We start from the raw sequence: 24501 nt of genomic DNA, 5'->3' as shown, positions 1-24501 counted from the left end.
CACGTCTGTCATGTTTGTCAACCTTTTCCTGTGTCAGAGTTCAGTGTCGTGCTTCTCAGGGCAGCCCCAGTGGTTTTACTGATGCACTGGACAGCCTTTGAGACCTCTTTACCTATATATCGAGACCTGTCATTGTCCCAGACCTTTAGGGCCTCAAAGATACTGGCTGAGGCACCTCTGGGCACAGCAGGTATGGAGAACCTTTTGAGAGTAAGGCAGCTACCTCGACAGCAATGAAGGATGCCCACAATAGTTGAAGGTCTCTCTGGCACGGAGTCTGAAAACAGCCATGACTGATTTCTAGCACAGGCTCTGCTGCCCAAGAAAGGGACAGACAGCACTGCAGACCCAGCAGGGAGGGGTAACCCCACCAGCCCAAGAGCTTCTCCTCTATTCCCCTGAGCACCTCTCTAGATATTTTAATTTTGAATAAGGACAGATGCATATTTATAGAGAGGAAACCAAAACCACAAAGACCAGGGGCCTATATCATGATGATTACGACCCTCCAGGTACACAAACGTTATAAATGATGACAATGTCTCCATACCTCCATTTCCAGGCTTCAAATTCAATGAATGCAGACGCCCCAAATTATAAACCCTTGGAGGAAAGGAAGACTCATGATTAAGAAAATCTTCCTCCTCGCATGAGTGACATCCTGAAGTCCGATGTGCTAAAAGCCTTCAGATCCCAGAGACCTGACCCCTGACCTCTGCCAGGTGTCAGAACACAGCAAGTTCCAGGGGGAAGGGACCTTGGATGCATCACCTGGTGCCAGCCCCTCACTTCTACCGATGAGGAGTCGGAGGCCCGCACGCCTAAGTTCATGCCGGTGTCCATCTGAGAAGTTTAAGCTCCTCCGGCCTCAGCTTTCTGGGCGCAAGCTCAGTGTTCTGTGCATCATCTGCCTCCCTTCTCAGCCAAGGTCTCTGCTGAGTTCCAGAGTGGGAAACCAGCTCTGGGCCCCCAGACTCCATCCTCTGAATTTAGTATTTCCTTGCTACCCCAGCTGCTGAGCTCTTCCTGCCACCTCTCAAACTCAGAGGATAAATATCCACTTGATGCAGAAAAACAGGTATGAGATGTCATCTCAACACGGAAAAATGGAAACCAGTTTCAGGATGGGGCAGCGCAAATGCTCACAGGCGCTCACAGCTCTGTGTTGGAAGGGGTTTCAGTTCGTGAAGGAAGCGTGTGCCCACGGTCTCCAGAAACACCTCGTGAACCCTCCAGAGGGCTCACGAAGGGTAACTGCACAACAGGCAAATCACCAAGAGAGGCAACAGAAAGCACACTGGGATTTGAAATATCCATCACGGCTTTTAGTCACTAAGCAGTAATAATATAAAAAAGAAAAGGGAGCTGTTCCAAATTCTGATGGCTTTTCCTTTGTTCCAACACTGGCGCTCAGAGTTGTTACAACCGGGCCCTCTCTGCTTCCTCCATCGCCTGTTACACGGAGGATATAACGAGGTCCACTGTGCGCTGTAACGCTGAACTCCCGTACATTTTGTTAACAGAAACGCCGCTCCGGCAGCCAAGGCCAGCGCTCCACGGGCTCTGGGCCGTCCTGCACCGCAGCGGGGCACTCAGCCTGTCTGCCCGCGCCACTCTGGTCATCACATCCTCAGGGCGCCTTGCTGCCTGCTGCGGAAGGCCAAAACTCAAAAAAGATGTGGGTGGTATTTGGGGGAAAGGACGAGTTCTTGTTTGTTTCTGAAACAGCAGGGTGGAAGAGTTGAGAAACTGCAGGCCTCGGGGAAGAGGAACTTAAGCGAGAAAGGGGCAGACGGCCCGATCCTGGGATGAGGGGGAAGAGGATGCAAACCAGTGAAAAGGCAGAGAGCCCGGCAGAGACTCGGGCAGAGGCAGGGAGCTGGCTGCCCTCTGAGCCCTCCTGGATCTGGGTGTGGGGGAGGAGAGGCAGAGGGTAAGTGATGACAAACTGAAATCTGTGCACCATCAATACACCATCACGTGGCTGGCCTGCCTGGGGAACGGGGCATCCCTGTTAGCTTCCGCTCTGCTCTCTTAATGCACTGGACAAAGTGGTCACTTAGCACCTACAACAGGCCGAGACGCTTCCTTTCACGACCAGAGAGAGATGTTCTCTCACAGATCTGTGTTTTATTGTGAGCTGGGGCGGACGCTTGTGTGTGTTTCATTCCTTCCCAGCTCAAAGGAGAATATAGGTCACGTCCCCTCCCTCTCCTCTCCCTGCCACGGTAATCTCCCAGAAGGTCCAGTCGGCCAGTCTTGCTTCCCAGCCTCTAATCCGTCTCCTTCCTCACATTCCCACCTCCAGTCCTACTGATCCCTTCATTCCTTCTCTCCACGTCCACCTCCAAGGCAAAGACCCTTGCCCGCAGCCCAGGTTCCCCAGTCTCCCACATCTGCCCCTACATCCACCATCCAAGCGCCCCAGGCCTCCCGGTTCTTGTCCCAGTGAGATTCCAGCTTCCACAGGACAGTCCTGCCTGCCCCGTCCTTCTCCCTCTGGTTTCACAGCAGCCTAGACCTCCCACGCCACATCGCCTCAGGGTGTCCCACTTTCACACCCCAGCAGCCTCCCTCGCCCCCCAGCTCTGAGCACCACTGCCCTGCCTGCCTCTGTCTCCTTTCCGGCTCCCACAGCCCTGCTTCCTGTGCCGGAGCGGTCCCTCAGCCCCGCACGCTTCTCCCCAAACACTGTCCTCTGTCCTGCACGCTGGCCTCCCTGCCTCCGGCGCAGGCTGCTGGCCCACAAAGCCCCTTCCCCCGCGGCACACAGCTAGATTCCGTCTCCCAGCTCCCACTGCACTGAGGCCCAGCAAAGTGACTGGTTTTAGACGAGAAGACGTGAGTGGAAATAACGCGGGCTGCTCCAAGCCCCTGCCGTAAAAGCATCCACACACGTTCCTCCCCGCACCCGCCTCTTCGCGGCCAGCTGGGTTACTGTGAAACTCACTCTCTCAGAGCAGAGGCAAATGCCTACTTCAAAAAAATGAAGGACAAAATAGCTGCCGGAGCCCGCTGCACGTTTTATGCCGTGCAGTACAAACAGCACCGGGCGTGTTTAAGCTGGCCCAGCACAGCCCGGCGCTGCGATGAAGGGCAGGGGACAGAGGCCGAGCCGTGTGGCAAGAACCAGCAGCAAGCCCCCCACCCCCACCCCCTCATCCAGGGTAGGAGAGAGTCGGGTCTTGAAGCCAGAGGGTAAGGTCTAAAGCCACCAGGGACAATGAAGCCACGGTTAGAAAATGAAGGCAGGAGAGCCAGGCGCACAGGGCCACGCGGCAGAAGCAGGCAGACAGAAGCAGCATGACGTCTGGGGCGGTGGGCCGGTGAGGGCACTGGCTGACTCCAGCCCCACACCTGGGGGAGAACACGGCCACGGGAGGGAGGACGGGGTCGAGGGAGCGGCGACAGAATTAGGTTCGCGTACAAGCAGCGTTAGACGTAGATGCAGAGGAAGGCGTCCCCACCCCCACCCAAGTAAATAAGGACGCCACTGTGGGATCTGGAGCCGGGGAGTCCGGGTGGAGTGTGCTGGGGGCGAACCTGTGGGGGTATGCAGCCTGGGCGCGGGGGCGACGGTGGACCAGCACCCACAGGAGCGCACGGGTCAGGGAGGGACCTGGCCCTCCCCGGCCCTCCACTCGGTACAGCCTTGCGATGCTCGCTCCTCGCGCGCTCTTGGCTGACGCCGCACGTGTCTGACGATGGCCCGGGATTCGGTGAAGGCACTCGGCCACACTGATCCTGTCTTGCTGAGGGGCAGGGGATGATCAAAACTATTCCTGAATGCCCCAAACCCAGCTCTCTGAAACACACTCACCCCCAGAGAGGATGGGAAGACGTATCCCGTGCAGGCATCACAGGAGGTCCTTCAGCCGAGACGGAGGGCACAAGCACAGAGGGAGCCCCGGTGTGGGCCCGGACAGTGACGTGCTCCTCGCGCTAACATCAGTCACTCCCAGTATCAGGACGTCAGACTTGGGAAGTACTAGCACAGGAAAGGAAGAGACCTAAAGCAGACGACGCAGCCCAGCTTCCGGATCCCTCTGCCCACGTTCCACTAGAAAACATCCACAGGTGATGAGATTCAGGAGGCTCAGTTACTTAGCAGTCCACCTACAAGCCCGCGCGTGAACTGATCTCATCTTGCACTCCCAGAATGCTGGGGGGTGGGAACTGTCATCTTCATCTTACATATCAAGAACCTGAGAGTAAATCATGGTAAAACTGAGATTTAAACTTTGGTTTTCTAACTCCATGTCTTTTTAGCGGGCCTCTGTTATTAAATATGAATTCCTGCCAGGTTCTTGGCCAGATCTGAAGATGAATAAGACAGATGCTCAAGGAGATAATGATTTCATTGGAAACAGGCATGAAAACAAATGCACAGAATAAGAGGTTATAAATGCTGCTGAAGGAGGACAGACTACAGGGAGACAAAGAGGTGGTCATGGTCTGTAACCCATGAAACCCTTCCATCAATCTTACGGAGCAACTACATGTGCCAGGCACCACTCTGGGTGTGGGGCATCCAGCAGTGACGAAAACAGAGAAAACCCCTGCCCTGACATTCTGGTGGTGGGAGCTTACATTCTCATTTCAGATGGATGGATGGCTGGACGGATGGATGGCTGGACAGATGGATAGATGGCCGGGTGGACAGACAAATGTGTCTGGGGGCAAACCATGAAAGTTTTCAGTCTTGAACTAACTCTCGAAAACTGAAGACAAGGTGTTGGTCAGGGGAAGAAGGGGAAAGCCGGGAAGGCCCTCCAGGAGAAGCAGCAGCGCGGGGAAAATCACGCGCGTGTTCATCAGTCGGGGCTCTCTGGACACCTTCAGGTCCCTCCCTGGGGCTGCAGCGCTGGAGGCAAGCAAGGGATGAAGGTGGGGAGGCAGGCGGGGGCTGTGGAACTTGGATCTGTCATGCAGGTCATAAGGAACCAGTGAGAGCTTTCAAAGAAAGCTGGTAACAAAGACAGGACAATCAAGCACCGGTACAGTGAGGAGTTCATGTGTTGGGAACAGTTCTCTCTCAAAGCAGTTTGTTTAGTGATCTCACTCTCTACCAGAAAAAAAGTCTAGAGCAGTCACGTGCAAGAGGCAGTGTAGCCTAGAGGAGAGAGCTTGGGCTCAGAAGTCCGAGAAGCCAGACTCAAACCCTCGCTTTGGAACATGGTGTAGCCTTAAAACAGTCTTGAAACTTCACCTCTCTGAGACTGAGATTTTCATCAATAAAACAGGCACTTTACAACCCACCTGACGGAACTGTTGTGCGGATCAGAGATACAAGGTACAAAGTGTGTGGCATCAAGCAGGGGTCCCCACACCATCATTTTTAGCCATCAGAAGCTAAAGGAATCCCTAGACCTCTGGGGCTGCTTCATGGCGAAGAGGTCTGGCCTCCCAGGAGCCACCCTCGGCCCTCCTGCTGCGTACACACACTGAACTGCGGAAGCTGAGCAGTCCCAATGGCAAGTCTTGGGCTCTTTTAAAAATAACTGTAACGGTGCACTAGTGCAAAAAGGGTTTGTGCTCCATGGTTCTAACAATGGTTTAGAAAAGTGACCCAGAAATTTCTCCCAAGACAGGAGGTTTAGAAATTGAATATTTCCTGATTAGCCCACCAAGCACCCATGCCTATCACTGCCCCAAACTTGCATCCCTTCCTGCAGGGTGTGAAGAAACAGCAACCATTCTTTACAAATAAAAATTGTTTCATCAAGGCCAATTCATAATATGCATCCTCAGATAAGCCACTCCACAGTGGTGTCCCCCAACAGGCCACCCACCCGGGCGTGTTTTAAGTCTTTACGCGACAGACTCACTTCACAAGCTCACGTCTTTGACCAAATAGCAGAAAACTGTACAAGAGTCATAACTGGTTCCCCCACAAAAGGGAAGGAAGACCTTGTTGCCCTAAAACAGGATTAAAACATTCAACTATACCTAGAGACCCAGCTTGTAAAAATGCAGCTTTTCTTTTGTCATCGCCTTGGGAGAAAGAGGAAGTGGCCACGTGCAGAATCTGTGCACGCTGTTTCCGAACAACTTCTGTGCTGTGGTACAGCCCACCCCACGCCCACCCCACCCTCACAGCGCTCCTCCTCTCCTCCACCCACTTACCTCTTTGGAGCACCAGGCACATTTTGGGTGGATTAACAGACATTCTTCACACGAGGTGGCACTTCCACTAGTGCAGATGTTGAGACCTTCAGAGAAAGATGAAGAGGCACCAATTAGTTTCTGGCCATACACTCTACTAATGAGGCTTTTGAACGGGGTGGGAGGAGGAGTCACTTCCTTTTTTAACAGGGGGCCTCCGTGAGGCTGAAGACTGCAGGCTCCTGTGCTAACTGCAGGTGAAGGCTCCCTGGCCAAAGCTAAACCCGGACAGTTTTTGAAGCACCCACCACGTGCACACTTGTGTTAGCTACCCCCACTACTTCTGTTGTACCCACTTAGACTCCCACTGCCTTCTCCCAGAACACAGCAGGTCCTCCCTCACTGAGGGGGAACCAGGCCCCTTTACACTTAGTCCAGCCCAGAGGACAAAAATAGGACAAAAAAGCAAAGAAAGAAAAGAACAGATCCATCCTCCTCGGGCATAAGAAAATCCTACATCAGGTAATGTTGCACCGAGCCCACAGTACAATGAAAGCAGCCAGCACAGCCCTTAGGGAGGGAGGCATCCCAATGCCAGCTTAAGATATGAGAAAGCCATTCATTCAACACATCTACTTGTAGGTCAAGAAAGGAAAAACACATCACCTCCGGAGGTAATAAAAAGGCATCTGATCAGATTCAAAACCCATCCCTGATTTTTTTTAAAAAATCAGAAACTAAGATTAGAAGGAAACTTCTTTATTGCTATAAAAGTCACTTCTTTCCAGCCCAGGCCAGCCCCTCCACCCCCTGTCCCAGTCATCTGGGGAGGGGTCTCCTGAGGCAGGCGCAACTGTGGTACTGAGGTTAGAACAGATGTGGTCGGTTTTTCTCTGAATAGAAATAACTTTCTTTTGTCCTCACAGCACTTAACAGACCCGCTGGTCTCTTCTGGTCATTGCCTAGGGTACATGGGATAAATGGAGAAAAGGAAAAACCCAGGGCCACCAGCCCTAGGAAGAAGGGCTCAGACCACGAAGGGGAAGAAAAGAGTCATCAAGACAGAGTGGAGGAGAAAACACTGGGAGGTGGAGACTGTTCCCTAGCTCCGCTAAACAACATAACAATATTGGTTGTAAAACATCTGAAAAATGTAACATTTCCCTAAGTTGCTAATTTTAACTCCCTACTTCTTCTTTGTCACTAGCAAAAAAAAACCCCACAGAAATTGAGTGGCACAAGAATCTGCACTGTGTCACCGCGAGAGGCACTAGAGGGAATAAATGCCATTTGGGATAAGACTGGCAGCTGGGATGGAAGGCGGAGAAGCTGGCAGGACCTGAGGTGCTGGGAGGAAGGAAGGAAGGGAAGCTTTGGGAGCCCACAGAGGGTGAGAATGATGGTTTTCCCCAGCCAGAGACCCCAACCTGGAACCCTGGGGCCCTCATCCCCACCAGCCATCGCCCTGTTGATGCCCTGCCTCACACCCCCGGAGCTGGGGGACCACAATCTCACTGCCGGGCCTTCAGCAGGACCTCCTGGGTGCAGTGCTGGACTCCGAACTCATTCTCCAGGAGAAACAAGCTGGGACCGACCGCTGTGCATGCCTCATTGCAGGAAGAGTCCTTCCCAGGTCCAAACACTCACCAAGAAGGTTTCAGGATCCAGCCCACGGGGAAGCTGGGCTGGCTTGCCTGCTGCTTGCATTCACAACTTCCTTTCTCATTTACAATGAATCCACTCACGTGGAGACTTTCAAATAGACACCTTTAAAAAAGCCTTTTAAATAATGCCATTTGCAGCAACACGGGTAGACCTAGAGATTGTCATACTGAGTGAAGTCAGACAGAGAAAGACAAGTATTACATGACATTGCTTATATATGGAATCTAAAAAATGGCTACAAATGAACTTATCTAGAAAACAGAAAATAGAGTTATAGGGGCTTCCCGAGTGGTGCAGAGGTTAAGAATCCACCTGCCAATGCAGGGGACACGGGTTCGAGCCCTGGTCCGGGAAGATCCCACATGCCTCAGAGCAACTAAGCCTGTGTGCCACAGTTACCGAGGCTGCAGTCTAGAGCCCACGAGCCACAACTACTGAGTCCACGTTCTACAACTACTGAAGCCCACTTGCCTAGAGCCCATGCTCCTTAACAAGAGAAGCCATCACAATGAGAAGTTCTCATATCACAACGAATAGTAGCCTCCCACCCTCTGTAACTAGAGGAAGCCCGTGCACAGCAACGAAGACCCAATGCAGCCAAAAATAAACAAATTAATTTAAAAAAAAGAAATAGTTACAGATGTAGAAAATGAACTTATGGTTACCGAGGGGTAAGGGGGAGGAGAGGGATATAAATAAATAAATAAATAAATAAATAAATAAATAAATAAATAAATTGAAAGTCTTTTAAAAAAGAGAATGATTGCAGGAAAAGTTTCAAAACGCCAGTTCCATGTTTTGGTCAATCTCCTTACCTGAATCACTTTGTTGTACAGCAGAAATTAACAAAACATTGTAAATCAACTATACTTCAATTTGAAAAAAAGTTCCCTAGAATACTTAGCTTGAAGTTGATGTGGATAATTAGAAGAAAAAGAAATCTCCTTACCTGTCAGAAACCACTACCTGAGGGGGGAAAAAATCAAAACTAGAATGAAAGTGACTTTTCTCCTGCTCTCCTCAACCTTGTCAAATACACACTTAGGCCCTTGTGGCATGTCATTTGCTTTGAGGTATAAAATCATTTCTATTAAAGAATGGAATTGCAGAACCTTGGAGCCAGAAATGCTTTAGGATGAGCTCGTCATGTCACCTCATTTTACAGTTGAAAACATAAGAAAACAAGAGTGACTTGAAAGAAGGAGCCCAGTCTCCAAGTAAGAGGTCAGAAGGGGCACCGGCCAGCAAGTGCCTATATGGGGTACCTGCCTGGGGGTCCCTGCGCCATCCCAGATGTGGGCCGTGTGACCAGTGAGCTCCAGGGTCCTCTGGAAGAGAAGTCCAACAGGCCCTCAGTCAGAAAGGAATTTGAGGTTGCATGTCTCATTTATGTCTCTGCCCCAATCCACATAAATTCAAACACCACTTTCTCATTACCAGGGCCTCATCGCTGAGCTCTGGGACCTTGGGTCAGGGATGTCAGGTTCAGGGCATTAAGGGCTCCTCCTTTCTGACCCATATCAGACTGGGCTCTGGTCTTCTGCTTTGTCAGCTTAAAAGACCTTGGACATAATCCTGAAGATTATGCCTGTCCAAGGATGTGACAGGCATCTGGTATGAAAACATACTGAACAGCTGTAAAATACCTGTCATACTGCATTCTTAATTATTTCTGCTACTCTTACATATTCACATGCAACAGTAAAGTAGTTTTACTGTACTCAAAATGATTCCTCTAAAATCAGGGTGCTATGTTTTATAATAACTGTAAGTGGAAAGTAACCTTTAAAATTCATACAAAAATTACAAATTTATTTTAAATACAAAAATAAAATTAGGTTGCTGTTGGGACAAATTCAAATTCAAGAAGCCCTGTTCTAAGCATGTGCTGAACACCAAAGCACTGGACTAGGGGATGCTAGAGATACAGAGATGAATGACCCAGGCCTTGCTCCCCGGGAGCTCACAGTCTGCCAGGGACCAGGTAGCAGCCAGGCACTCAGGGGACCAGAAGCACAGACTTGTGTGCTGATACGTGCCACAGTGACAGCCTTACTCCCTTCGGTGTCTCTCCTCTCTCCACCTATTAATATTTCAGTGAGTTTGGGTTTGGCTGGATGAGTCACTCGGCATCAATAGCATTTCGAAAGGAAGGAAGCAATGAATAAAAACATTAAACAGCTGCAGTTCCCAAATGTCAGAGTGTTGTGTCTAGGTCACGGTAATAGGCACTAACAGCCCAGACAGTGGCCACAACTTTTCTTGGTTACTGTTTGCACAGTGACCATTCCCAGCTCAACGTCAATTGCCTGCAGCTCTTAATGTCTCTGAAGCTGGGGGTTTACCACAAACCGTCATCTGAAAATACGCCCTCCTTCCGAAACACATTGACTCATGCCTCCCTGCCATCAATCACATCCAGGCAGCCACCATGTCGGGCCCATCCTTCCTTCAAGATGCATGAAATGTTTCTCCCAATCCAACCCTTCCTGCCTGCACCCTCCTCCAGCCAGGCGAGAGAAACACAATCCCAAATTACATTTTACTCATTGTCTTCAAGACAACAGAAAATAAAAACATTTCATCATTCTTGTTTGGGGGGGAAAAAAGTGGTAAAGCAGTGGAGTGCTTCTCCCATGCTCCCATACCCTGAACTGCATCCTCACGTGTGACAAAGTCTTTCCGGTGCTGAATCTAGCCATTAAGTAGTCATCGGTCTAAAGATGTTACCATGAAGTGTAAATATGTCCTAGGGAGGATCTGTCTCATTCATATCTTCACTGCCTTTCTGAACGCCAGACACCTGCAAGACACTCAGCAACGTCAGCTTTACGGATATCACTTGTTTTTTTTTTAAGCACTAATTCATACACTAGAATACTACACAGCTTTAAAAAAAGAATGTGTATGCTGTCTATCTCTGCTTACTGATATGAAGCTCACTCTGATACATTTATCATTAAATTAACATAAAAGGCAAGGTGCAGGACTTCCTAGGTGGCGCAGTGGTTAAGAATCTACCTGCCGATGCAGGGGACACAGGTTCGAGCCCTGCCCTGGGAAGATTCCACATGCCACGGAGCAACTAAGCCTGTGTGCCACAACTATTGAGCTCATGTGTCGCAACTACTGAAGCCCACGCACCTAGGGCCCGTGCTCCACCACAAGAGAAGCCACTACAGTGAGGAGCCTGCGCACCACAATGAAGAGTAGCCCCCACTCTCAGCAACTAGAGAAAGCCTGTGTGCAGCAACAAAGACGCAAAGCAGCCAATAAATAAATTAATTAAAAAAAAAAGGCAAAGTGCAGAACAGTGTGTTTAGTGCTTTCAATAAAAGCACTGGGGGAGGGCGATTTGTAATAAATGTATAGAAAACACTATGGATCCATAAGAAACTGACAGGGATGGTCTGAGCAGGGAAAGGGGTTGGGGCAAGGTCCTAGACTAATGGACAACAAGAATGGAAGAGAGATCTCTCACCCTACACTTGTTATGCTCTAAAAAAGTATGTGATGATTTCCCTGGTGGCACCGTGGTTAAGAATCTGCCTGCCAATGCAGGGGACACAGGTTCAATCCCTGGTCCAGGAAGATCCCACATGCCACAGAGCAACTAAGCCCGTGTGCCACAACTACTGAGCCTGCGTGCTGCAATTACTGAAGCCCGCGCGCCCAGAGTCCATGCTCCACAAGAGAAGTCACCGCAATGAGAAGCCCGCGCCCCGCAACGAAGAGAAGCCCCCTGCTCGCCACTACTAGAGAAAGCCTATGCAGAGCAATGAAGACCCAACACTGCCAAAAATAAATCTTGTTTTAAAAAAAGTATGTGAATATTTCACCTATTCAAAAATTTATTTTTAAAAAGACAACTGATTACTTCTATGATCTTCCTCCAAAAACCCATACCTCCAATCTAATCATTAAAAAAAAAAAATCAAACTCCAGTAGAGGGACTGTCTACAAAATATCTCCTCAAAACTGTCAAGGTTATTAAAAGCAAGACTGAAAAGTGTCACAACCAAGAGGAGCCTACAGAGACATGACAGTTCAATGTAATGTGGTATCTTGCATGGAATCCTAGAACGGAAAAAGGACCTTAGGTTTAAACTAAGAAAATCGAGGCATGGATTTTAATGAACAATAACATATTGATGTGGTTCATTAATTGTAACAAATATGCCACGTGAATGCAAGATGTAAATAATAGGGAAAACGAGAAGAGGGGCATATAGGAACTCTCCGTACTACCTGCTCAAGCTTTCTGTAAATCTAAAACTGTTTTACAGATTTAGAAAGCTGAGGTTTGTTGGGTTGTTTTTTTATTTTAAGGTAATTGAAACCATGGTGGGAATGGGGAGGGGGTTAGGAATCAACTGAGCACCAATCACTGTGACCTTATCAGGGACCTAAAGGTAAGTGAGACCCAGGCAATGTACCACGTAGCGGCTGAGGCAGAGCCCCTCCAGCTCCCAGTCTAACAGACAGAATACGCTATGAGCGCAAGAGAAGAGGAGGCCAGTTCTGCTCTACCTGAAGGATGCAGACAAGGCTTCACAGAGGAAGGGATATTGGGGCTGAAGTCATGGGATGAGGAGAGGATATCCTGGCATGAAAGATACAAGTACTTGTTCTGTCACTTATTGGCTACATGGCCTCAGGCAAGTCACTTAACCTTTCCCGGCCTCAGCATCCTCATGCAAACAATTCCAGGGGTGGACTCAACGGCCTCCATCATAGATTCCAGCTGAAAAAATCTTGACAGTCAAATAAATTCTCTCCTTTGCACAATGTTTCTTCCTAATAAGCTACATGCATAGTCCCTGACCTCAAAGCTAGTTGTAGAAGGCGGCAAGGAGATGAGGATGGGACACTCCGTCTCCAACACACACACACACACACAGTACCAAGATTCGTGTTCAGCCATTCATTCAACAAGTATGAGTTAGACCCTCTTCTAGGCACAGAGGACACAGTTACAAATAAAACCGACCAAACTCCCTGCCCTTGTGGAGCTTACATGCTGGTTGGGGGCAGAATGCTCACAGGAGAAGATGGACCATAACCCAGATAAGCAAGTACATCAGATGGTGATAAGGAGTGATAAGTGCTAAGGAGAAAAAGCAAGGAAGGCAAGGAGACAGGAAGAATCGTGGGGCGCGAGGCTGCAGCTTTGGCTGAGCTGCAGACACTGAGCAGAGGGCGGTGGGGGAGCCGCACCGTGCAGAGATCTGCAGGCAGAGCTATCCGGGCGGAGGGAAAGCCCCAAGCTTAAAGAACAACGAGGCCCAGCCGTGCGGGACTGAAGCGCATGAGGGGAAGTGGTGAGAGGCATGGAAGGGCAGGGGAGGGAGAGGCATTCGTGGAAAGCCTGGCCGGACACGGGCAGGACTTCTGGAAGCCACGACAGGGTTTTACGCAGCGCAACACGCTCTAACGTGAGTTTTAACAGGATCTCTTGAGAATAACTCTGTAAGAGACAAGCAACCATCTCTGAAAAACTCTGGTGGGGGTGGGGGAGGGACCTTGCACAGAGGGGAGCTGCGCTCTACAGCACCGCCCCCCCCCCCCCAAGCATCCGCCACAGGGGAGGTGTCAAGGCCTGTCTGGAAGCAGACTTTTCACCATGTGGCCCAGGAATCAAACCCTGCATTCAACAGAAGCAGCTTCACAAACAAATGGGCGCTTACAAATAGCGTTCCTTTACATTTATAAAGGCCATTAACCCCATTCCAACTAGAAAGAAAACACACCACAGCCCTCAGCCCCTGCTAACTGAAAATACCTGTGAAGCGACCCGACCTCATTAACCCAGCTGCACACCACCACGTGAAAGGGGCACCATCATTTAAGTACTGTGTAATCGTCCCATATGACGTTAAAACTTCTCAGGAGATTTCCATGAGCTGGCTGGAGGAGAAAAAGTAGTTACCAGGGTAGGCAGGCACAAAGGGCCCTTTGCCAACTACTTAGATATTTTAATTCTCTGTTGCCTCAGTAGCTAAATAAGCATGGAGAACAAGCAGGAGAGGAATACTAATTAGAGCTAATTAGGCCCTGCCCTCTTCTGCCTCAATCCCCTTTATTAAAAGTCCCCCTAATTCAAGGATGATGGCGCTAAAGTGTAAATACCTAGGGTAAACAGCTGCCAACACACCAAGCCCCCGTTTGCATTTCTAAACCTTTGCCTGGTTACCTGAGGAGAGCTGCAAACCCAAGGCCAAATTCCAACAGCCCCATCACAGACCATGGAAATCGTGGTGGGGGGGGAGTGCTGCCAACAGGAGTCCAGTAAATAGGATAAAGGGCTCTTCTGGGACTTAGAGCATCCTCATGTGCAGGGCATTCACTGAAAAGAACATTTCATTGTTTTTCCTTTAATATACACTATGATAGCAAACATGACTCCAGTTCTGCAGCCCAATCAGTGCCACACTCCTCCCTCCTTCCTAGTGAAGAGCAAGGGCCTCACCCCAGAGAAACCCTTCCCTGGTTCTGTGGGAAGAGTATATCCCTGGGTCCTGTCTGGAGCCTGTCTGGCAAGGGGATAATAAGGAGAGCAGATAACCCTGGGGTGGGGCATTGCCAGCCTGCCAGGGACTTGTTTGAAGTGAGCCCCCTTAAATTAAGTCTGTTTCCTGCTGGATTTAATACACAGATGAAAGCGTGGTACAAGCAATAGACTGGCAATGTGACCACTGATCTAGGGACACCCAGGCAGGCACGACCCTGCAGATCACCTTTTTCTTTCACAAGGTAAGGAAGGTTTTTCTTTCAAATCCTCTTCCTAGTAGCAAGACAAATAAATTCTGGAGAAACTACCTGCAGTGCTTCAAGAAAAAAAAGGGGGGGGGAGGGATGAGAAAAGAAAAAATGTTTCAAACTGTGTTTGCAGTTGGCTCAGCAACATTGGGAAACTAGGAGAAATCACACAGATATCAGTCAGCCCCTTCTAACCTTGAGAAGCTCCAGGGCACTAAGAGGGAGGTGGCTAGGTCTGGAGGCCAGTGATGGGCTTGCTCTACCACTGCTCTGCTAATCCATGGAGGGCTGGCTGCCTGAGCTCTAAGGCAATGGCAGGAGAAAAAAGAGCACTGAAGGAGTTGAAATAAACCACCGTAGCTCAATGCTTTTTTCTCTACCTAAGCTGTGTCATGTAGGACAAAGGGCCCTGGACCCTAAGGCTATGAGGCCTGTGGACGAAGAGGGTGTGCAAATCACTTCACCCTCTTGGGCCCATCCAAAAAATGGAGATCACTGAGAAGATGTACATAAACTTTGAAAAACAGAAATCACAATGCAAATGGAAAATAATGTACTGAAAGAATTATTTGCAACTGGAAGTATTTAAGTGTTTTATTAGAATCAGAACGTCAAACTGTAAGGAAACCAAGAGGTCACCTCCTTCAGCAGTTCCCAGACTTTTGGATTTTACAGATCATTACAATTTAAAAAGAAAACAAAACGAAAAGTTAAAATTTATATAGGATTGCCAGGTTTTTTCTTTTGCTCAAAATGAAAAACTCTCTATTATCACTACAATTTATTAAAAGAAGTTTTCCTACCAAAAATAAGACATAATTCAAATTAAAGGACAGTCCTTGTGAAGCAGCGGGTTGTTGGCAATGATATACTCCTGTATGTGACAGGCTACATCCTTCTCTTTGCCTTTCCCTGCGGACCCACAAATACATCAGCAAAGGGCACTCACTGGTTGCCAGATGGGTATTTGGAAACCAGCGATCTACTCCAAGCTCTGGAGTGAAAAAAGAAATCTGCTACAGTAATAAGTATGAATTTAGGGCCTGAAGAAAGTTTTTGCTTGCCCACACCTCACCTCTCTCTCAGACAGAAACCTCCACAGCCTTCACGTAAATGAGACGCGGTAGGGGACAGTCCTCCCCTCCCTCACAAGCCAGACACTTGGTTCACAAGAGCAACCAAGAATCTCGGGCTTGAAAGTGAATGCAGCACCCCAACACAATTACCTCCTACTGGAAAGGAGAAAGTTTGGAGCTTCCTGCTTTTAGGGGGGACGGAGTGGGGGTAGGTTATCTGCCGGGCAGCCCCAGCGCCCGACAGAGCATCCTTCCTCTGCAGCCTCCCAACTGCCACATCCAGCCCTCTCCCAACTCGGGAAATTGAAAGCAGGTACCTGAGGGCTCCTCACACAGCCCCCAGCCCCGGGCAGTATCGCGCGAAGGCAACGGCACGCTCCCTGCCCTCCACTCCGGAAGCCTCTAGAATTAAGGGAGTGTGCGGCACGGGGTGTTTGCAAACTTCCGGATAAAGCCAGTCAGAAGGAATCTGATCGGGATGCCCCAGGTGGGGCTTGGTTCCCAGGTGGGCCTGTGGTTTGGGACGCGGGTCTCCCTGCGGGTATGCGGGGGCCTCCGGGAGGAAAGAGGTTACATCTTTAAAGGAAGGCAGCTGGCCTAGGCGCGGTGAAACTCTGGGATTCTCTACCGGGCCCCGAACACCCGCGGTCCCAGGAAAATAGCCCTCGGGAGTAGCCGTGGCTCCCCGGCTTTGGCTCCAGCGAAGACTCCGGGTGGCGCGCCTCCAGCTACCCTTCGCCTCCCCGGGACCAGAGCACCGGCGGCATCTCTCGGCGCCTCCCAGCAGCCCGGCCGCCCCCCGCCGGCCACAAGGGCCGCTTTGTGCCGGGAGTGCAGAGCCCCCATCCCGATGCGGGGCCGACCGCGGCCCTCCCCGCGCACTGGGCGCGGGCGCTCGCGGGCTGGGTCAGCAGACGGGCAGGGCTGTTTACATGGGAAGGCTCCTCCTCGCCCGGGAGGGGACCGGAGGCCGACGATCGCCCGGCGGGGTGGCTAGCGCACGCAGTTCGGAAGCCCCCCACCCGGCCGTCCCCAGCGGCTCACCACCTGGGAGGGCCCCAGGGACGCCTCCCACCGTCAGACAACCCGCGTGCGGCTCGGTGCGCCGCAAACTTTCTCTCGGAGCCGCCTGCGGCGCGGCTTACCTGGGAGCCGGGGCACGAGGGCGCAGAGCCCGAGGAGGCAGGCGTACAGGGGCGCGCGGGCCCGCGGCATGGTGGGGCGCCCGGCTCAGCTGCCGCGCGGGAGGCGGACTCCGCGGGGGCGGGGGGCCGGGGGCCGCGGCCGAGCGGGAGGCGGGGGCGGCTGTGCTGGCCCGCGCCCCGCCGCCACCATCCCTCCCGCAGCGCTCGCCGCCGAGTCCCGGGGCCGCCGCCGCGCCGGCTTGCCGGCCGGGCCGCCCGGGGTGTCGCCGCTTGGGACGGCCCTGGCGGGCGGCTCTGGGCAGGACTCGGGCTCCGGGACGCACCGCGGGCTGAGGCTCCCCAGCGCGCCGGCACACTCTGCCGTCGCCTCCGCCCCTTCCCTCCCCTCCCTCCCTCCGGCCCGCCGGGCTCCACTTTCCTCCTCTCCTTACTCCTCCCCTTCTCTCCCCTTCCCGCCCCCGCCCGGCTGCCACACGGTCAGTTTACGGCGAGGCGGGGCGGGCCGAGCTCCGCCCCTTGCGAGGACCGGCCCGGGACCGGAGGCCGAGGGCACCCAAGTGGAAGGTGCTTCCGGCGCACCTGGCGGCCGGGGCAGTGATCGAAATGCCGGGGTGGGGTCTGGCCCTGCTTTCCTAGCAGCTGGGGGCTGCGGGAAGGGGGCGGGGCACGCTCCACAGGCGAGCCCACGTTACTTGGGCTTGCTGGACTGAAGGAGGGAGAGCGGGTCCCGGGGTGGGAGGTGAAAGAGAATCGTGCCGCAGCGGTCTAGTCCTCCCAAAGCCGAGCTCATCGGGGGACGGAAGCACCGGCAAGTGTTACCGCGAGGATACCGCGAGGCGACGCGCTCTTTGGGGAGGTGAGCGCACGTGGGACGTGGAGGCATATACAAAAAGCACTTTTCCGTCATTAAAGTTTTGCCCCTTACGCGGATTCAAGACTGACCAATATGTCACTATTCTGCGTTTTTCTTATCTCCTTACGCTGGCGGTTTTCGTGAAGCCAAACAAATAAACTGAAACATGAGATGCTCAGGCTTTCACCTTGTTCTTTACATCTGAGTTGGTTTTCCAATTGACTGTAAGGGGTAGGGCTGGGGAGCGTCCCCTAACAGCGCGTGCAAAGGGCCAGGCGAGCTTGGGCCACGATGAGTGGGTTAAGACTGGAATGGTTTACAGGCAAGAGGAGAAGAGGCGGCCTAACACGTAGAGTACAGAGAGCACGCAGCTAGCCAGGGACTGATATGTAAATACTTACCTTGTTAATTCATGAAATCCTCTCCACAACCATACCATTATCCAGGTGAGAAAACTGAGGCACAGAGGGGTTAACTTGCCAGAAGAAGTGACAGAGCTGGGTGCATTGTCCAAAAGTCTATAATGCCTTGACTAAAAACAGAAGCAGTAAGAAGTAAAGAGCAAGGTGATCTGACTGTTGCAGGTCAGGAACCAGTTGGGCAGATGTCTCCCAGGGGGCAAGCAGTTCTAATTGCCCACATTAGGGAGTTTGGAGTATAATTGTGCACTCCCACCCAACACTCTACCCAGGTGGTGCCCTGATGCCAGAGGAAGTAAACTTATTCTTGTGGTATAGTGTGCATAGAGGCCAAGCTCCGAATTCCACTTGAAGAACAGTTTCATCCTTAAAGTGCAGGCAAATATCATTGTACTCTAAATACTCCCCATGTTTATTCTGATGTAAGAGTCATGCTTGTCCCCAAACATTTCCCAGTAAAATTGGTGCTGCAGGGGCTGCCCCAGGTTTATCTTGGGTCTTTCTGCCTCAGCAGAATGGCCTTGGGGCTACTCTTATCCAAGCTTGAGAGGCAATGATTATAAATAATGGGCAGCCAGTGAAAGAGCTTGAACTGGGAGGTGTCAGTGCCAAGTGGTAATTTTAAAAGATTTGTCTGATAGGGATGTAATGGATAGATTAGATGGAAAGAAAGTTAGGTTGCAGAAACTGGGTAAATATTGCATTGATACATACAGTGAAAACTTGCATTTATCAAGCATCCATTAAGTTTAGGCCCTGTGGTGTCTGATCTGGACATCACCTTCCCCACCCCAACATGGTGCTTCACTGTTCAGACCCAATGCACACCCTTTTTACCTGGGCTGCACCTGGAAAATGCTGCAACCAAATCTGTCCTCCTCCTGTCCCACCTGGTGGTTTCCAACCTGCCCAGACCTGCCATAAACCACTGAACCCCAAGTGATGACAGAATTCTTCCACGTTCCATTATCTCAGAACTCATTTGGAGATAGAGGCCTCTTCTAATTCCTCCCAAGCTTTTTTCTGGTGTATGGCTTTTTCTTGTCGAGTCATCCTTCATTCTTTTTATAAGCTGGAGAGTGGAAGTGCCCTTCAGATGCTTTGACTTCCTCTGATCAGCAAAGTCAGCATGCGCTGATGGCCCGCCCTGGGGGGGAGACAAGGCAGTGCTTGGCACAGCCACTGGAACAGTTCCCTTTGCGGTGCCTCCACTACATCCCCTTTCGGATCACTGCTGAGCTTCTGGGCCCAAAGGAAGCTGCTGGTTTGAACACAGATAACCCAGAAGAATTTTATGTTTCTCAGTAGTTTGAAAATAAGATTAATTCCTCAAAAAGTTAAATATAGTATTACCATATGATCCAGCAACACCAACTCCCAAAAGAATTGAAAGCAGGGCCTCAAACAGATAGTTATACACCCATGTTCATAGCAGCATTACTCACAATCACCAAAAGGTTGAAATAACTCAGACACCCATCAACAGAGGAATGGATAGATGAAATGCAGTGTCTACATACAACGGAAGGTTATTCAGTCTTAAAATGGAATTAAATACCGACACATGTTACAACACACATGAACTTTGAAAACATTACACTAACTGAAATAAGCAAGACACAAGAGGACAAATATTGTATGATTTTACTTACATGAGGGACCTAGGATAAGCAAATCCATAGAGTCAGAAAGGGTAACAGAGGTTATTAGGGGCTGGAGAGAGGGCTGAATGGGAAGTTATTAATGAATGAGTAGAGTTTCAGTTTGGGATAATGGCAAAGTTCTGAAAGTTGATCATGGTGATGGTTGCACAACATTGTGAGAATACTTAACGCCACTGAGCTGTACACTTAAAAATTATTAAAATGGGAACTTTTGTGTTACGTATATTTTACCATAATTAAAAAAGAAAAAAACACTTGAAGTCAGATTGGTTAAAACTTTTCTGTTTCACAACTCAGATTTACATGCTCATTCACTGCCACGGTGAGGCGTCATGTTGTGCAATTCAATCTGTAATCCAGGTCCAAAACAGTTTCCTGACATATAGATGCAGTGTAATGTGCAGGGAAAGACAGCAACCCTACAGGGTTCACCGTAGTTTAGGTAACACGCTTCGTTTACTCTGCTGTTAATTGTCATGCCTGGGGTTTGTCACAGCACCAGAAATGAATGACCCTGATGACAGAATATTATAAAATTCTTTTGCAGCAATTGATAGGGCTATGAAATGTATAAAATTGTCTTTAATGTTAATGTTAACTTTTTTTTTTTTGGCGGGATTTCAGTTCCCTGACCAGAAACTGAACGAACCTGGGCCACGGCAGTGAAGCCTGGAATCCTAACCACTAGGCCACCAGGGAACTTTCTAACATTTTATTTTAAAAATACAAAATTATATTCCTTTTTTTTTTTTTTCAAGTTCTAGGTATTGCTTTATGGGGAAAATAGTGATATAAATGGTGACAATTTTTTTTTTATATATATATATTTTATTTTTTTTTATTTTTTTGGGGGTACACCAAGTTCAATCATCTGTTTTTATACACATATACAAAAATGTTCTTTATAGGTTTTTCTCCCCCTTTGTGATGTGGTCCTGGTTCAGAAAAAACACTCCCTGTGCCAGCTCTCAGAATTTGCAGTCCATACAGGACGGTCAAGGACAGACCTAAAGTAACCATCCACATAGTGGATGAACACAGGAGATGGGCAGATGACAGCCCATGGTGAGCACAGCAGGTTCCATTTTGGTGAAAATAGCCTGTTGTGTTAAGTGGATATAGCAGATCGCCCGGTCATTTTTGTTTGTTTATTTTGAGGTTAAGCATGCACGTTGCAGTTATGCCAGAGCTGAGGTGGGTGGAATTTCACACTGAGAGACGGAATACAAAACAAGTCTTGATGGAAATTTTCAACAATGAGGAAAGGTATTTCTGTTTGTTGTTGTTGCTTTTAGTGTACAAATGTAAGGCATAGAAATGTCACACTTCTCTGAAGCTGTTAAGAAGCACACACAAACATTTTAAACTTATTTATGGAGCAGCTAGCACACCCTCGATAAATAAGTCATGTGTCTTCAACCTCTCTGTTCATAGAATTATCAGTTCTTAAAACAAATTATTATATTTTTCTGTGAGCAATTTTTCAAAGGTTACTTTTGAAAATATTTTAAAGATTATATATTCCAGAGGGAATGTATGCTTTCCAGCTTTCATGAACTGAAATATTTTAAAACAGTACCCATTAATAAAATAATAGTACAAGTTGTGATATTTTTCAATGAATTTTGGCATGTCTGTTTTCCTTTTTAGAAAACTTTTCCTTAAAATTGTCTATATGGCTTCCCTGGTGGCGCAGTGGTTAAGAATCCGCCTGCCAATGCAGGGGACACAGGTTCAAGCCCTGGTCCGGGAAAATCCCACATACTATGGAGCAACTAAGGCCGTGTGCCACAACTACCGAGCCTGCGCTCTAGAGCCCGTGAGCCACAACTACTGAAGCCCTCATGCCTACAGCCTGTGCTCTGCAACAAGAGAAGCCACCGTAATGCGAAGCCCCTGCAACACAACAAAGAGTAGCCCCGCTTGCTGCAACTAGAGAAAGCCTGTGCGCAGCAACGAAGACCCAACACAGCCAATAAATAAATTTATAAAAATATAAATAAAATAAAATAGAATAGTCTATAGAGCTAAGACCCAGAAGAGACTGCTAGAGTCTTTCTCTAAATGCTCCTTTTCCACTCTAGCAAAGCCATTACAATTTATCTTTTTCAAAATATTACCTCACACCACTTAAAAGGCACAGGTGCTTTTCCAGTTATTTAAATAAAAAGTACAATGAATGAAGACAAGTACACACACACACAGACACACACACCCCTTTTAAATGAATCATGTCTAGAGAATTCTAGCATAAATGCCAGGGAAAAAGGAGTGATTAGGGAATGGGGAAGGGGCACAGAACAGGTATGGTCCATGCAAATGTGGCCTGGGAAGATATGCCACAGAATGAAGGGATGGGATAGAGGGCAGTGAATACCACAGATGCGGGCAAGGATGGAGATACCTGAAGACCAGAAGGAAACAGCCGGGAACTTGGGAACACTCTTGGAAGCTGAGCCAGCATTCTGCCTTGGCCCTTGAGTACCAGTTTTTTTTACTCCTCCTTTTTGCCTACAATCCCTTCCTTGTCATCCCCCCACCCCCCCACTTCCGTCTTGCCTTCCTCTCCTGCCACGTCTTAGCTCTATCAGTGACCCTTAAGACAATGCTTAGCGAGGCATTCATCAGCTTCTCAAAAGGTAGGACAAGCTTCTGACCCCTAGCCCTCTCTGGGGGCCAGGTTTTGGGGTGTGATGGGGGCTGGAGGCTGAGCAGCTGCTCAAGGACCAGGTCTGCAGAAATCAAGGGCCAACACCCCTGCTAGAAGCCTCCAGCCTGGGAGCCACCTTTGGCCTGTGTACAGGGGCTATTGCCCCTCTTGTAGACTATAGCTCCTCATATTTAATTGATAGTGGAGGAAAACTATACATCGGGACTCAGAATCAGATGAATTCAGTTCTAGTCCTCAGTGCCATCAACTAGCTGAGCAACCATGCAATTGCCCGTCACTCTCTGGACCTCAGTTTGCTCACTTGGAAAGCACAGGATCTGGTCCGTGCCAGAGCTGGCTCTATAATTACCGCTTGTGAACTCGCATGTGTTTGGCATTTGGCAGCAGGCTCTGGTTTACATAACCTGTCCTACCAACTAAAGATTGTCCTTCGGAAAAACCACCGCCCTTTAACAGGATGCAGGACTTGGTTGAACACATTCTCTATGTGGGAAGACTGTGAGGGCCTGTCTTGAGAGTGGACTCTGACAATGACGACGTCACCTCTTTAAGGGATGTCCCAAGGAGCCCCCAGCAGCTCCCTGGCTAGTCCACTCCGATTACTTAATCATCAATCACTGCAAGTTCTTCATTCCATGTAGCCCAAGTTTCCGCTTCCTCAGCCTCACTGGAGACAGGCCGCTATCTGCTGCAACATTTCAATACAATAAAACTTGATGCCTTCAGTACCTACCAGAGGTTCCTCCAAGGGTCAACTCAGTATTTAGCCTCACAAGCCTTCCAGAGGCCACACTTGGCTTCAGTCAAGAAAATGTGGGGAGGAACCACACCTGGCTGGCCTGGCAGCACTGAGAGTTCATCTCATGGGAGCTCTGCTCTCAGCCTAGCGTAGCAGTCAGCTCAGGTGTAGGAGACAGAGCCTCGTTGCGCAGGTGTAGGCGCCTCCCCAGCTTAGAAGCCATGATACTTCTTAGAAGCCACAGTAACTCCAGGACTGTAGTTTCCAGGTTCCTCACAAAGACAAGCACATTTCAAACAGTCACCACACTCAGAGAGGCCCAAAGAATGGCGCCCCGTCAAGTATTTATAGTTCAATCAGGTATTTACAGTACAAATCAATGCTGTAAAACATACTTCATTCTCCCCATTTGGACTCTGGGGCTTAGAGGAGTGATGATAAGTGATGAAGCCAAGATCTCATGACTCCGAGGTCCACGTTTCTACCTGTTTTATCACAGCTGCCTCATTTTGAACGGAGCTCCAATCTTCACTATGACTATGACATAGTTTTAATTCAAGTGTACTTAAAAGAAATATATCTTAATATTTTCTAAAGTGCAACATTATCTTATAATTGGCCTTATTTGTGATCATTTCAGAAAATATTTACATGCAGGTTAAATTAGCAAATACATCTGAAAATGCCTGGCACACAGTAGGCATTCAGTAAGTATTCATTGAATCTGCCTTGTACTTCCTAAATTGGGTCCCCACATACTTTCTTAGGGTGACAGCTTTGACCCACTAGTCTTCTAAGCCATGTTATGTTATACAGGGTGGCCATCCAGGGGCACAGCAGAAACCTTTCATTCCATGGAGCTCCAGCTTTATAGCTACCCTTGTAACACTCATCCCCAAACCACAAGTAACAGCAAACACAGGGCCTTTTCCCCTTAGGTCAAGAGGCTGAAGTGTAGTTAGCTGTGGAGATTTGTGACTCCCAGACTAGGCCACCCAAATCATGTTTTCCAAATGCAGCTGAAGGACAAAGCCAAGACAGATCCAAAGCAGGATACCCACAAAGTATAACTTGAGCTGGCTGGGCTCTCTGCTTCCAAAGGGACCAGGGAGGTCACTGCAAGTGTCTCCACTCAAGAAGGCAGGACTTGAGTGAGAGCCTTACTGGGTGTAGTTGTTCAGCCTTCTCTTCCGAAAAAGCAGGCAGGGCACACAGTTGTATAACTGAAAGCTCAGCACACCAGGAATCAGGTGATTATGCAACACACAAGGCCCTCCCTAGCCTGGCCCTGACACCCACACTCACAAACACATTCTCACCTTTGCACACCAGTTTCTTCTCCCTAGATGGCCATATCCCTGATCTTTCCAGCTAGGAAACTTGACTCATCTTTCTGTACCCAGCT

General features: G+C 49.4%; 1 protein-coding gene across 1 annotated transcript in view; it reads right to left on the bottom strand.

The window, feature by feature from the left end:
• The window catches only part of ITGB5 (integrin subunit beta 5), a 113615-nt gene extending 96464 nt beyond the window's left edge, over window positions 1–17151 (bottom strand). Inside the window, exons 1-2 of the mRNA XM_057696341.1 lie at window positions 16751–17151; window positions 6127–6212 (exon numbers count right to left, since the gene is read on the bottom strand). Coding sequence (XP_057552324.1) covers window positions 6127–6212; window positions 16751–16820 — 156 coding nt within the window. The 5' untranslated portion in view covers window positions 16821–17151. The remainder of the gene's footprint in view (window positions 1–6126; window positions 6213–16750) is intronic.
• Window positions 17152–24501: the final 7350 nt, after the last annotated feature.

This window comes from Hippopotamus amphibius, chromosome 10 (assembly GCF_030028045.1).
Source record: "Hippopotamus amphibius kiboko isolate mHipAmp2 chromosome 10, mHipAmp2.hap2, whole genome shotgun sequence".
NCBI lineage: Eukaryota > Metazoa > Chordata > Mammalia > Artiodactyla > Hippopotamidae > Hippopotamus > Hippopotamus amphibius.
The sequence above is the reverse complement of the archived record's forward strand: the minus strand, read 5'-3'. Positions and strand labels throughout refer to the sequence as shown.